Source organism: Falco punctatus (genome assembly GCF_963210335.1).
Source record: "Falco punctatus genome assembly, chromosome: 6".
NCBI lineage: Eukaryota > Metazoa > Chordata > Aves > Falconiformes > Falconidae > Falco > Falco punctatus.
The window spans coordinates 81,813,216-81,828,242 of record NC_137585.1 but is presented as its reverse complement, the minus strand read 5'-3'; the positions used below and the strand labels follow the sequence as shown (position 1 = coordinate 81,828,242).

At 41.5% G+C, this 15,027-nt stretch overlaps 2 protein-coding genes across 4 annotated transcripts in view; one reads left to right on the top strand and one right to left on the bottom strand.

The window, feature by feature from the left end:
* TSPAN12 (tetraspanin 12) overlaps positions 1-6,850 on the top strand; it is a 45,350-nt gene extending 38,500 nt beyond the window's left edge. For 2 of the 3 annotated variants that reach the window (XM_080393975.1, XM_080393974.1), the window contains exon 8: positions 5,264-6,850. In XM_080393975.1, the coding sequence (XP_080250101.1) occupies positions 5,264-5,569 (306 nt within the window). In that variant the 3' untranslated portion in view covers positions 5,570-6,850. The remainder of the gene's footprint in view (positions 1-5,263) is intronic. The other variant, XR_013929183.1, reaches the window with a different exon arrangement.
* A 306-nt stretch (positions 6,851-7,156) lies between these two features.
* Positions 7,157-15,027, bottom strand: part of KCND2 (potassium voltage-gated channel subfamily D member 2) — a 290,804-nt gene continuing 282,933 nt past the window's right edge. Inside the window, exon 7 of the mRNA XM_080393939.1 lies at positions 7,157-14,614. Coding sequence (XP_080250065.1) covers positions 14,437-14,614 — 178 coding nt within the window. The 3' untranslated portion in view covers positions 7,157-14,436. The remainder of the gene's footprint in view (positions 14,615-15,027) is intronic.

The window sequence follows — 15,027 nt, the reverse complement described above, 5'->3', positions numbered from 1 at the left end:
TTAGGGTGAATATCATAAAAAAAAAAGTAAATATGTTCTCTACCAAAACTCTTTTGATTAACTGCTCTTACAAAAACGTTGTCTAAAGCCAGCTTTGTCTGGAGACTGCTTTGCTACCTATCATTTTTTTTAATGCTAACAGCCCTCTGAAGAACTTCAGTTGTCCATTCAGTAATAGCAGAATGACCAACAGTCCAGGTAGTCCAGCAGCAACAAAAATCGTGTTGTAGTCAAGTAGTTATGAGGATCTGAGAAGAGCTGCATTCTGTATTTGGTTGCTTTAAGAGTAATATAGGGGGCAAAGGAAGGAGGACGGGCCTGAGAAGTGTGCTGTCAGATGCTGCAGCATGAAGATTTCTCCAGCGGACACTGCAACTCTGTGTTACGGAAGAGCACCCAAAGAACCATTTTATCATGTCCCAGTCGTACAGCTGTCGAAGACTTGTTTCTAACAAGAATCTGTTATGTGGCTGTTGCTCAGGAGCTATAGAGATGGATCTCGGAAGCAGGGGAGATTGACTGTATAAACAAGCCAAGATGAATATTAGCTATTGCCAGAAAACAAGTTCTGGGGAAATTGCGTCACGTGGAGTGATTTGCTACATCTGTATGGCAATGAATCTCAGAAGAAAGTATATAATTTATTCTGGACTTTCAGACATCCATCCTAGGCATCATATGCTTCCACTAGGAAGAGAGAAAGTAGAGCTGCCAAAAGGCAGGTGCCTCAGAAGGCTGGTCTGTGCTACCAACCTTAAAGACAGCGGCAGAGGCTATTTTCTCTCCACCAGCTACTTGTAGAGCCTCTCCTGCCCTAGGGCAAGGCTTGCAGGACAGGTAGCACTGGTTACACTTTAGAAGTGTCACTCTGAATGGGAAGGCCATTCAGGCTTTTTCTGGGGCCTGGCAACCTCTTGCATGTTCTTGAAGAAGAAAGAACTGTGGCTCACTGCAATAATGGTTGCTTTTTGTAATACTGTTGCCAGTACTGATACCATACAGACAGACTCTGCCATAGAGAGCATCAAGGAGTGTAAATACATGGAAGCTGCAGAATGCTCATTTGCCCTGAACATCCTTCCTGCTTATATGAAAAGGCAAGAGTATGTAAGCAGTGTGAGCTCAGGAAGCTCAAAAAAAATTGTGAGAAAGGTGTACTAGTCACTGGAGTGTCTTGTTGAAACTGCAGGGTTTTCTCATGTCATCTTTTCTGCTAACTTTTCATTCCCAAAACTGTATTCTACAGCAGTGGTTCTTTGTGCACTTCGTATGTTCAGGTTCTTTTGGTTCTACTTGGAGAACATTAATAGCCAAAGATGATGATGCAGCATATAAGGGCTGTGTTGAGACCCACTTGATAAAAAAGGAAGGCTCTCTGGCTTTTTTCCTAAAAGAAACCTGAAGGGTACATTTGTGGTTCTTCCCCTACCATACGCCAGAACGTGTGGATGGGTTCAGCTCTTAGCAAAAATTTAGTTTTGGTTCTCTACTGCAGAATCCGTTCCAAAAAGGGACAGGCTATGTTCTGTTTTACCAGCCACAAAAATACTCGGTTGCTCTTTGAGACATGTACAGTATTTGGTTGGCAAAACATATTTTTTTTTTTCCATGGTGCTTGCCTGTGGTTTGTCTCACAGGCGCTTGTACAGTATACTTGCTAATATGTTTATCAGTATCATGCAAAACCAACTTACGCTTGCAAGGCTAATCTGTCTGACTTCTGCTTTGGAGAACTGAAAGAGAAAAGCTTTTTTTAGAAAGTGATTCAAAACAATCTTGCATAGTCTGGTGGTTTGAGAGGGAGTCTGATGAGATTAGCCTCGCTAGCCTAGAATTGGCTTATGTAAATGCTTTTGCAAGTCCAAAGTCCATTGTGGTACTTCAGTTTTCTGAAGTGCTACAAAGAATTTTTCTGAAGTTTGGTTTGGCTGGGTTTGATAAAATTTTGTTATAGCTGTGCTGTAATTTTCTGCTGGGATCTCCGAGCTTTCTGTAGTCTAAGCTGGCATCCTTCAAAATACAGTTCTTGTAAGCAAGCCACCTTTCTACAGTTCTGCTTGAGAGTATTTTTGGCAGGAATTGTGCTTCCCCTGCTGGAATTTGAATACTGTTTTTTAAATGTGTTAGTCATCTTGGATTGCTTTTGTTCTGACAAATTTCACCTTTGGTGCAGTTCACGGAACAGACTAACCTTAGAAAGAGCATGGTTGTGAGAGAAGTGATGACAGTATGGCCTCAGAGGTTTGTTGTGGTCTGAGGACAAAGGGAGCTCTGCTCAGCTTGTGATCAGGAAGGAACTGTAGCCTAGATAAAATGATTGGTGCGAATTGAGACCTTCAGAAAAATCAGAATTGCATATGCAATATTTTTTCTTTTGTTTTCTAGCGTAACTTTAAGTATACTCAAAACTTGGGTATACAACAGATCTGTTGAATATACTGATAGTTTATCCACTCTGGGAAGCGCCTTATTTAAGATTTGGTCCTTATTCTGTGATGTTGCAGTAAATAAAAAATACATGCTTTGTTTCCATTTTGAGACTGAGAATATAAAATAGTATTTGTAATAAATATGAATCAAGCCTCTAATCCATAGCTCTGTAGGAGTTTGAAGTTCATTCTTCTGAATGATCACTGCAAAAGTTTTATATTATTTTTGAGTTGTCAGCAAGAGCTCCCTGTTTAGTGACAAACTTTTACTTTTGCCGAGGAAAGTGTATTTATGTACTCTTTAATTGCAGGCTGCCAACTATGAATGTGTCACATAAGCAGAAATAAAATGCATGAATGTGAGGATAACTGGGTGGCTGGATATTTCTCAATTTTGAAACTGATATTGAACGTGTATTAGAGCAGAACTGTAAGAACATCATTAAATGGAGGGAGGCAGTCTATCTAGATGGGGCATAATTTGTCTCAGTTATGTGTCTGTACTGCAGAAGATGTAGGCATTACTGTTATTGCTCTCTGTTAATGGATGTTTCCTCTAGGCAACGAATGAACTGAATTTGAATACTGCTGTGGTTGAGCGTTTTTAAATTGTGACCAGTATTTACCTTCATCCCTTAAAGTTGTTAAAAGTATTAAAATGCAGCCGGTTTCTCTGTAATTAAAAACAAATTTGGAAAGTAGTATAATTACAACACTGTTTTCTAGTTGAAGAGAAGACACCAATGTGACAATTTTTGTTCCTCATCAAGTTCAATTACATTGCTTTTGCTACAGTGGATATTATTTTTTTTTTTTTTCAGATTTCAAAGAATCCACATTTACTCCTTGTTCTGTCTTATGTCTGGACTATGTTAATGTTTAGAAATTACACAGTGAAATGATGAATGGAGCATTGAGATCTTTAACTTACTCTGGTACAATTATCATATAGTACATAAATTTTTTTTAGATACTAAATGAAAATCTTTTTGACCGCAGTGTGAGTTTTGTGTGTGAGGCAAGAATCGGGCCTTTCACCAAATACATGCAGGACTGTAGCATTTGATACTGTGGGCTTTGAGGAATTCCAGTGTAATGGGAAAGTGTTATTTATTGTGTCCTGTCTTCAGATTCTGTCACTTTGATCAATTGCTTGCTTTTCATAGAAAAACTGTAAGAAACATACAGTAAAAGGGTATAAATGCCAAAATGGCATTTTGAAGATTGTGCCCAGTTTGAGGCGGTCCTGATGTCTTCGTCTGGGACCAATGCCTGTTGATACTTGTGGTGTTACCCATCCAGTTACTCTGAATTTTCTCTTGGTGGCTGTGTTCCTTTGACTTTTGTGCTGTGAAGCTCTGCAAAGTTTAAAATAGAGAATAAGCATCCACCATAGTAGGTAAGGGCTCTCTCTTCAAGGTTTTATTCCTTTCTAAGACTGGGCATCATCTTTCCTGATCAACAAGCTTCATAGCTTGTGTTTGCACTGTTACCCAGCAGCTCCCAGAACTGGTGTCTCTTTGTGGATCCTGGCTGCATTACGAGGGCTTGGGAGCTTTCCTGAAGCCTTGAACAGTAATTAGGTGGCCTTGTACAGCAAACTGCGGAGCATGCACTGATGGTTTGGAAAGAGCTAAATTTCCGTTCCTGGGAAACACAGCTTGTGATCTTTTTAACGTAGTTTTCCTCAGACTTTTTCTATGTAAATAACTATTATTATTCTGTAAATAATTGCAGAGGTGGTGTATGTGACCATCTTCCTAATACGCCATGTGGATGGTCAGCTGTTTTGGGACAGGGTCTGGCTGCCTGCCTGGATTTGTGCAGAGCCTGATGCAGGGCAGATTGCTATGGCTCCTCTCACAGCAGTTCAGGACACGACTGTGCTCTAAGTAACAACAGCTCAGCACAAGATAGGAGGCAAAACTGGCTTTTGGTATAATATCATTACAATAATTGTCAGGGAGGTTTCTACATTTAAGGCAGTTAATTTTAAAATACAGTCTGTGGATAGGGGAGGTGGGCAGAACCTAACTAGTATAAGCAGACACGCTTTTTTGCAATGAGGAGATGCTTCTAGTTCAAGAATAAAAAGGAGTAATGCCACATTCATGTCTTATTATTACCACTAAGTACTAAAGAAAGACTGTTTGTGCCCACTGCATTCTGGAAATTTGTCAGAAGTCCTCCATTAAAGGTTATTCTCTTTGAGGCTCCTTGCTCAGACAGTGTGTGGAATGTAATGATTTTTCTACTCCCTAGGGACTTTCTGCAGAACTAATAAACTGGCATATAATGAGTCCAGATAAAACACTAAAAGAGAAAAGGTGGGAAGAAACACTGATGAGGTTTTGCAGGTCTGTAGGCCTTTCCTAGAATATTGTTTTGACTTCAGATTGTGGTATTATTTGTAGAAAAAGTCTAAAGAGTTTAAAATAGTGGACAACCTTGAAAAATTGTAATTTTAAGGAGAGAAGCAAGATGAGTAAGAGGATTTCATGGCTTTTAGACATTGGCAAAACCAGCTGAGTTTCTTTAAAAATCAGTGATAGTTGATAGGAACTCAGATCAACTTTGATTTCTGAATCAAAGATAGCACAGGTCTCTTGGAGCTTGTTACAAGCAGTAAACTCTCAAGCAGTATGAGAAAACGTAAAGATGGCATTATGGAAGTGATTAAAAAGTAGACAAAATAATTTCCAAAGTATTGGTTGAAGGAGGTGAGAAAGAGATTTTGGGGAGCCAGCAAAGCCAGTGCTAGGTAGGATGAGCTAAACCTTGGGAACTGCAAGCCAAATAATACTAATTTTTTTAAATCTGTTTTTGTTTTGTAGGGATGCGGTAAAAAAATGTACACTTTTTTGAGGGGAACGAAGCAATTACAAGTGCTGAGATTTCTAGGAATCTCTATTGGAGTAACGCAGATCCTGGCTATGATCCTCACTATTACATTACTGTGGGCTCTGTACTACGGCAGAAGGGATCCCGGGGCAGATCAGATCATGGCCCTGAAGAGTGATACCTCACAGCAGCTGTCATGTCACTCTGTGGAGCTACTGAAACCAAGCCTGACAAGGATCTTTGAACATACGTCCATGGCAAACAGCTTTAATACACACTTTGAAATGGAAGAGCTATAGGTGATGCAATCAATCTGAGAAGTCACAAAGGGGTTTAATTGGTTTTTGTTGGTTTTATTCTGTTCCATCAAGTATGCCAAATATAGCAGTCTTTGTATGCCTCGGAAGACAGCTAATGAAGTGAAGGAGGCCAGCACAGAAAGAAGGATAATCCTGACAGCCTCTTAGCCGTGGCCTCAGCCATGAAACAGAGTTGGTATTTGTTTGTTTGTTTGTTTGTTTCTTAAAAGGCACTCATTCACTGGGCACAGTAATATTTAAATTATTTGTCACAAGCTGTGTGATGTGTAAAATACTGATTCATTCACAGGTAGACAGAACCTCAAAGGAAGCTTCACAGGAAAGGAAGATAAATACTCGGTTTTTTGAAGAAACGACAGTGCTTTGGACAAACAAAATGTGACTTCAGTTGAAATTGACTTCTACATTTTTAATAAGCCATTTGGAAAATGTCTTAATCAGGGATCTGTGTATATATAATTGTGTGTTTTTATGTGTGCATGGAAAACAGAACTACAATTCAAGTCAATACTTGGATTTTAAAATTTGCAAGATCTGTAAAAAGAGCAAGTTTTTCTTTTTTCTAACAAAACCTTTATCTTAGCTGTTGGTAAAGATGTTCTAAAACTTCTATTTTTGTCTAACATAACTGTTTACTTTTTAACTTTAAATATATTAAACAGGGATTGAAAACAAAACTATGACTCTGGACAATAGACTTTAATTTTCTGAGTAATTCTGGAGAATTCTTCTTTGAAATAGTTTTTTCTATGGACTGCTTCATAGTGAAAAGAAAGAAAACCTTAAACATTCTTTCCGAAATGGGAATCAATATGGGAGTAGCACATTTTTCTAGATAAATCTTTTCTCCTGCCTGTGATTCCCCTGAAGGTAGAAACAAAAGACAAGGAAAATGCTTATCGTTCTGGATGCTATTGCAATAGTTGTAAAGTACGTAAGGAGAAATTATACTTTGGTGGCATCTTCATTAAGAGCTTTCTAGTGGCTTAAAATGCCAACTGGAAACAGCGTTAAAATGTATTTATTGATGTGGGGAAAGTGCATTTTACTGTATTTTTATGAACAATGTTTATTTCATAGGATTATTTTTACAATTGGCCACGCTCTTGAAATACATATTTGTAGTTTGTGGCAAATGGGTTTTTACATAATACTACATTTTAGGAGTTCTTTCATTTGTTTTGGAATTTGTAAAAGAAAAAAATAAATCAAGGTGTGATTTGGTAGACAATAAAATTACTTTTGTCTTAAATTCCATAATGACTTTTTCATTTTGAAGTCCTAGGGTGTGAATGATTTGGGTGGATCTTGGGAGGGTCCTCCTGCTAAGTGTGAGTTAATTTGACCTGTCTTTATCCATTCCGCTTACTCTGTTGTGGAGAAACTGCATTGTAAATTTCATTTCCTATTTTTATGTCTTTTCAGAGAGCTTCTTAAGGGTTCATGAAACAAAGCTCTTCAGTTGTGTGGCCTGTTTTGGTTTTAGCAGTTTATATGTGAGTGTGCTTATTTCACAGGTAGTACTGCAAGCAAGATAACCTTTTTGCTTTTGTACCTCTCCTACAGATGCTAATACTTATTTTGGGAGGTAAGAAAAAAGGCTGAAGGATAGAGCTTCCCAAGATTCTGCCTGGAGTATCTTTGTCAGAAATACTTTTTGATGCACCGTTTGGGAAGCCTTGTGCCTGGTGTTACTGCACACGTACAGCAGACTCGCATCCTTCCCACTGCTCAGCCTGGGCCGTGTTGCTGTAGCTAAGGGTGAGGTTCCTATGTAGGAAAAGAGCAGGTGTCTGAGCAAACCTGGATGTAGACCAGCTCTAGACTTGAGTGCTACAGAGACCTGTGATGCTACACAGTAGATTGAGCCATTGTTGCATTTTTTTCCATGTTTAAAAATAAATGGGGGGGGGGGGGGGGGGGGGGGGAAGCCAAACAAACTACAAATGGCAGATGTGGACTCTATGGATTACATCTACAGAGCTATGTTCAGCTGTGGATTTTGGCTGAATGTAGAGGATTTCACCATAAGGAATGTAAAAAAAGGCAGGAAGAAGTCCTACCCTTTGTCCAGGAAATCCTGATGCTTAAAGTTTTACTCAGGGAGTGTCTGTGGAAGCTCCTATAGCCATGCTTCCTTCGGCTGTCCTGAAGGCCTCTCGTGAGAGGCAGCCCAGGCTGCCGGTGAGGGTTGCCTCTTTATCTCCTTGTGTCTGGGTTAGAGCTCATGAAGAAATAAAATGGCAAATTGGGCTAGGGAGATCCATTGGAGAAGTCCACAGCTAGAATCTGGGGTACTGACAGCCCAGATGATTTGGTTTTAGGTTTCCCAGGGGGTAAGGAAGCATTGCCATTTGGTGTAGTCAGGTTATTTTAAGAGCAGGAGGGTTGGTTTGGGGTCGGGCTCCTTTGATACAGGACCAATCGCCCAGACCAGTGTTTGTGGACTCTGACAACACTGAGCATCCATGGTCAGGGTCACCTCACCTGGGCTAGGCTACCCAAATCCTCAGCCTGTCTGTGTTCAGTATGGGGTAGTGTCATTTGAGGGAAAGACCCACACGTCGATAATGATAAAAATATTCTCTTCCCTAGTAAGGACTACCGATAAGTATTTCGGGAAAGAATCCTATTTTGGGTATCAAACCACATTTGTCAAAAAAGGTCTTAGCTGTAAATTGGAACATTTTCAGACCTTTTTCTTTCACTGTGCTCAGGCTATGAGGTGTCTCTTTTTCTAGGACTTGTTCAAAGAGCCTTAAAATTGATTGACTAGGCTGCTGTGAGCCTCTTCTTTTTCTGCAGAGCTTTAAGATATATGTAGGAGAGAGGCTGCTTGACAAGAGGGGAAAATTTAGAGATACTTGCAGCAGTGAAAACTACTTCATCCTTTTATTTCCTTTTCCCCCTCAGTTTTGCAGGAGTACCTGGAGGAGAAGGGTGGTGTGTTCTTTCATCTCTGCAGCATAAACTGTTATGAACCAAATCTTTCTTGTTGCAACAAACAACTACGGAGCTGCTCCTTCATGTTTTTCAGAAATTGCTTAATGTCAAGGGGAGCGACTGTGTTAGAAAGGGGGTCACCCCCTGCCCACAGCAGGTGTTTCTGTCCAGCCCAGTGAATCATTACAGAGCCCGTGGGACTGTGCCTGTAGCCGTGGGGCTGAGTACGGTTTGCAGCACAGTCATGACTCAGGAGTGTGGGGATGCTTTTAGGAGCCAAAATTCAGTATTCCTGGTCTTTGGATGAGTTATTGATTCTTCTGCCAGCAGGTTGTATGACAAGGCTTTCTGAAGGATAGGTAACTATGTTTTCTGTTCTTTATAACAGTTCATTTTGTCAAAGCAACCCGTAAATAAAAGGAAATGCATTAAGAATAAATAGTAGAAAGAGAGGCTCTTGGTCACAGCAGCTCTATGGTTAAACATGAAGGAGGAAGGGGTTTTCAAGTAGTTTTTGAAGTTTTTGCCATAAAAGCATTGTGTTGGGTTTACGTGGCAAGGTTTTGATAGTAGGGGGGTGGGGGGCAGGGTTGGCTTCTGTGAGAAGCTGCTAGAAACTTCCTTTGTGTCCCGTGGAGCCCATGCCAGCTGGTTCCAAGATGGACCTGCTGCTGGCCAAGGCTGAGCCCATCAGTGATGGTAGCACTACCTCTGGGATAACATGTTGAAGAAGGGGAAAAAAAGGACCCTCCACAATGGTGGTTGTGGCTGGAGAGAGGAGTGAGGCTGTGTGAGCGGAGCGTCCCTGCAGCCCCCCAGGCCAGTGCAGGCGGAGGGGCAGGGGGGCTCCAGGCCCGGAGCAGAGGTTCCCCGGCAGCCCCTGGGGAAGCCCCTGGTGAGGCCGGCTGTGCCCCTGGGCCCGTGGAGGGTAACGGTGGGGCAGATCCCCAGCTGCAGCCCGTGGGACCCCACGCCGGAGCAGGGGGTGCCCGAAGGGGGCTGTGACCCCGTGGGCAGCCCGTGCTGGGGCAGGGTCCTGGCAGGGCCTGTGGCCCCGCGGGGAGAGGAGCCCGGGCTGGGGCAGGTTTGCTGGCCGGGCTGGTGGCCCCGCGGGGGACCCCGGCTGGAGCCGGCTGTGCCTGAGGGGCTGCGCCCCGCGGGGGGACCCCAGGCTGGAGCCGGGCGGGGTGTGAGGAGCCCCCCTGAGGGGGAAGGGGCAGCAGGGGCAGCGTGTGAGGGACTGAGCGCAGCCCCGGCCCCTGCATCGCTCGGGCGAGCCCGGGAAGGTTTGGGGTTATCTCTTATTATCCTACCCTGACTTGATTGCTAATAAGTTAAACTAATTTCCCCGAGTCGAGTCTGTTTTGCCCATGAACAGTAACTGGTGAGTGATCTCTCCCTGCCCTTATCTGAGCCCAGGAGCCTTTCCCAGTATCTTCTGTCCCCTGTGCAGCTGCGGAGGGGAGGACAGAGCGGCTTTGGTGGGCACCTGGCATCCAGCCACGGTCAACCCACCACAAGCATTATGTTTAATTCATGTAATTACTATTACTGACTTAAGATTGTATCTAAAACTTTAGAACTTGTGTATGATTGTCTACATTTTTTTTGAAAAAATTCTGATGTCCTAAATACTTCAGAGTTTTTATGCATTTGCTTGCTTTTTGTTCAGCACTCCCCCACTTTCAGTTGTTTCTTGTTCATAGATACTGTGAAAGTTGGTACCTTAAAGGTAGATAAATAGATAATGTAGTCAGGTAGGAAATGAATCTGCCCAGGTATTTACATATATCTCACAGACTTTGTCAATCTGAATGTGTTCACTCCCAGCTGTTCGTTTAGCCACATGTTCACAGATCACATCATCTGAGTGCTCTTCCAGAACACCTGGTAATCTCCCGATGTTCCATGGTCAATGGGAAAATAAAGTCCTGGTGGGCCCCACATGCAGGAAAGAGAGTATATGACCTCCTACGCACTGTCACTGCCCCAAACTTACTGATCCTATGGTTTCACTGATCTATCCTCCTCCAGAGCAGTCTCCTCTCTGAAAGCCACTCTTGTCCCTGGAGCAACTGAGGTTGCATCGTGCTCTCCACTATAAAAGCCTTCTGACAGCAGTCAATGTGTTTCCACAGCGAGTATATCCAAAACCTCAAAATCTTAAATTTACATTTTTGGTGTGTCTCCTGTAGCTATTCCGTGGGAGGACAGTCATTCTCCTTTAAAAATGCTCTGGGACGATTCACAGACAGGTATTACTTTTACCTTTTGCTTCCTCCCCAGAGCGTGAAGCTCCTGGCAGAGGCGGCTGTCATGCTTGCTGGTGCTACACTATACACAGCTGATAGATCAGCATCATCTGCACTGTCAGTCGCCCTTTATAAGTGATCCATGGTGTGTTGTTACCCACTGTTGTGTTACAGAAGCAGTTCAGTCTCATCTGTGCACTAATATTTTATCAAGGGAATTTGATACCAGGTTTGAGGAGGCTCTGTAGCCTGGGAGGTTCAGCAGAGCGGTTGGTGTCTGGGCGTATTGAAAACATAGCGGATATTTTTAAAAGTACAGATAGAGAGGTGGAGTTCATATTGCTGGAAATAATTTGGTCCCCCAGTTTTCTCTGCTTCTGCAGGCTGGGAAGGGGAAGGTGATGCCCACTCACACAGAAGGGCAGTTCTGCATTACGGAGCTGTGGCATCCTGGTCCCAGTGCCTCTAGTATGGTTTAGATGCACTCATGGCTCTCCTGGAATTAGTGTCAGGGACATTTGTTGCCCTCAGATTTAGTGTTCCTTCAAACTTACCAGAGGAAAAAAAAGTTACATGAATAAGTTATTGCAAAACCAAGTTGACCCATTCAAGCATGCAGATGTTTTATTTAAATACTCCTCAAATGTCTATTTATTCAGCATAACGTGTATTATGCTGCCTTCTGAAATACGATATATGACTGTCAAACAAAATCGTCAAAACAACAACCTCGGTTTCTTTGTATGATACACAGAAATAATTACATTTCATGTACAGTACAGATGCATTTTACACAGTCATCAACAGTCATTCACTACCAAAACAGCATTTAAATCACCTAAAACACCAAAAGAATGTGTATTTCCCAAGTCCAGAATAAATTAATGACTTTGCATGGGACACATGGAAATAGGAGACAGGACTGGAATTCTGCAAAATCATACTAAATTATTCCTTAAGCTGCATTTTAAAAATGAAAGTACATGTTGCTTCAGGGGTCTAACTGTTATGCGAGTGTATTGCTGTAGTGCGTTCTTTTTAGTCCATACAAAAAGGAAAACAGAGATTAAAAGACACATGACCTGATGGAGTCAGTAGGTTTCCTGGGTTCTGTGTAGTCTGTCCCAAAGAGGGTTTAATAACTGCCTTTTTGCATTATTTACCTGATCTAAGTAGCCAAGAAGTACCATGTGGCATGAAGAAGTTGTTGCAGATTGCTAATATCAAGGCAGTTCTTATGTCAACAGCTGTTTGGCAAAAGATAAGGACCAAGCCATTTTTTGTATGAGTAACCATGGGTAGACGTAGGATGCAAGTAAAAACTCTGGGTCCATTCTGCCGCTCCTTTAAACCCCGTTAAAACTTACGTGACCCACCAGCTTCAGCAGATCTACTGCAATTTTCCAACAGGGTGAAAGAGGAGAGCAACGTCAGGTGATCGACTGTGGCAGAGCTCCTGAGAAGGAGCACTCCCCTGGGCTTCTGCGCTCCGTTAAGGTTTGAAAGAAACATAGCAGCTCAGTTTACAATGAGTAAGTTGTTCTGTTTTGCAGAAAAAGTGGGAACTTAACTGCAAATTAGCCAAGCTTCCAAATAAGTAAATGATAAGAGACTAATGCATGACGTATACCCTTTATAACTGCAGTTGCATTTTAATATATTACATTGTTGGATTTTGATGTGTATACTGTAGCATGATAGTCCCTCATCTACTCTTCAATCTCTGTTGACAGGTGGAGAGAAAGACCAGTATTTGTGTGCAGTAAAAGGTGTATTATCAGCAAGTTTTGTTTTCTAGTGGGTATTTTCTCTTATTGTAAATTTTCAGGTCATAGAATGCTAGCAAATACTATACTGAAACATACACTACTCAAACTATTAAATAACTGTGTTAATCATTTATTGTAATGGCATCTAATGCACTGAGCTTTTTGATTTATATGCGTATTTTATTTTGCAGACATGCAATTATTTCTGATCCAGTGTTTTTGATGTATATATGTATGTATTGATATGCACGTATTCCATGTATATTTGATGTATATGATGTATGGTATGTCATGTATATAGGAAGCATTATGATACATCTAATGCACTCACGTGAAGAACAATGACACTTTTTTATCAGAAAGGTTTCTGGTAACATCAATGTCTTTTAAAAACGAAGCCAAAAAGCCTTAGCTAATCTCAGCTTTTAGGCCTGCCCATGTAGGCAAATTTCAATTGAAATCAATTATATTTTTATAGCTTTGGGACCCGATCCATTATTCTATCAGTGTTCTTAGGTAATTAAATATCTTCACACACTATAAATCCTCGAACAAGTTTTAGGATGCAAGTTTGCAGGTAATTACAAAAAGAATTTAGCCATAGTTTTTACTGAATGTCTGTCTGTGTCTTCCAGTGTAGCCAACACGCTGGATGCTGCAGAATGTCAACAAGGGAGGTTTGGAGATAAGTGTTAGCTGATCCCCAAAACACCTTTATAGTAATTTTAATTCAGATGGGATTGATCCTGTGACAGTACACTGGGGTGAGAGATTTGTTCTGAAAATACAGAAGTAGACCAGATGGGTACAGCAGAAAGGACTGTGTTGATTCGTCAGTAGCCTTGAAATCCCAAATGCTACAGTGATGTCGGGGTGGGCAACAAACTGTCAGTAAAAGAGGACAGTGGACAAAAAGATCAATGACTGAATAGCACATTTGTGGTGCAAAGTTTGGCTGTAAGATTATTTAAATATTTTCCATTAGAAATTTATAGAGTAGATGAACTTGTGTAAAATACCTTAAAAAAAAGAAATCCTGATTCCTGATACAACAGGTGTACAATGACTTATTGCAGTTGTAACAGTACCTAGGAAGCAAGGTAAAACAATAGTAAATATTGAACTAACTGAACACCTTTAGTTCACTAATGAGTGTTTGAGTAAGAAATACTGCAATTTTCAAAGGGAAGTTATTTGTACAACTACCATGGAACATTAACAATCAGCTTGTAAGTGCACGGAAATGCCCCTTTCTACAGTAATATTTTATCATGCCTAATCTGAAAAACAACAAAAGTAAACTGAGATCACAGCTCCAAATAATTTTAGCATGCATTATGGTTGTAGTTCTTTCAGTCAGTACAAACATATTTCATATGAGCATTTTTTCTTCCATTTTTTGATAGTTCCTCAACAAGTGTGTGGTTTATTAACAGAAAAAAAAGAAAAAAAGACATATTATCAAAATGTTTCTTGTTGTTTTGCATTCAGCAGGAACACAGGTTTGTTTCTATTTTTTGTTTTGTGGTTGGGTTTTTTTTTTTTGTTTGTTTTTGTTTTTCTAAAAAGAGCTCTCATGATAAGAAGAAGCATCAATGGGGATATTTCATTGTGCTCATATAGTAAGTCAGGATGGTCACAGAAGATTCCACCACGCATCAGTTCGGACAAGGGGTAAGAAACTCCTTTTGGTTCACACGCTATGACACCGAAACCCACAAAGTGTTTTGTTTCTCCTGAACCTGTCGCTCTGTGGCCACTGGCGCACACGTCAAGGGGCGTTGTCTTTTGTCAGCTCTCTCATTCCTCGCGACTTGTTTCTCACTGCCTCGAGCTCAGCTTGCAAGTGGTCTTTATGCTAATTTATAAATAATTCTATATTTTATAAAGCAGATACTCTGACAATGTTTCCTCCCGAATACTCGGGAGACTCTGGCCTATCATCTCCTTCAGGTGTGGTGACTGGAGGTGTCGGGATGCTAATTATTGCTGTAGTGACGTAAGGCTGCTCACAGTTTAGTTTAACGCACTCTTCCACTTTGGCATTTAAACTGGAACGGCTGGAGGAAGAAACAAAAATCCATGCAGAAAGAAAGTCCGTGTTACTGCAAACCTCTCTTGTGCCTGATTCTGCTCCCTCAGCTGGCCATCTCCATCCTGCCCCATTAGAGCTGAGAGGTGCAACACAGCACACACCCCCCCAACCCTGCGCCCCAGCAGCAGGTGGTCCATGGCTACGTCCATGGACAGGCCCCCTTTTTCCCTTCCTTCCCATTGTTTCAGCATGCCTAGAATTTTCTCAGCCCACCACCTAAGTGTTTCTGAACAGGGAAAGCATTTGAGCAAACCTGACACAGCCAAGTGACTTGCTGTGCAGGAAAGTGGGAACTAAGGACCAGTCCCAGTCTCCTACTGGTTCCTCCACGCCGTGCTTATTTAAGAAGCTTTTGTATATTCTGTATCCTCAATAGTA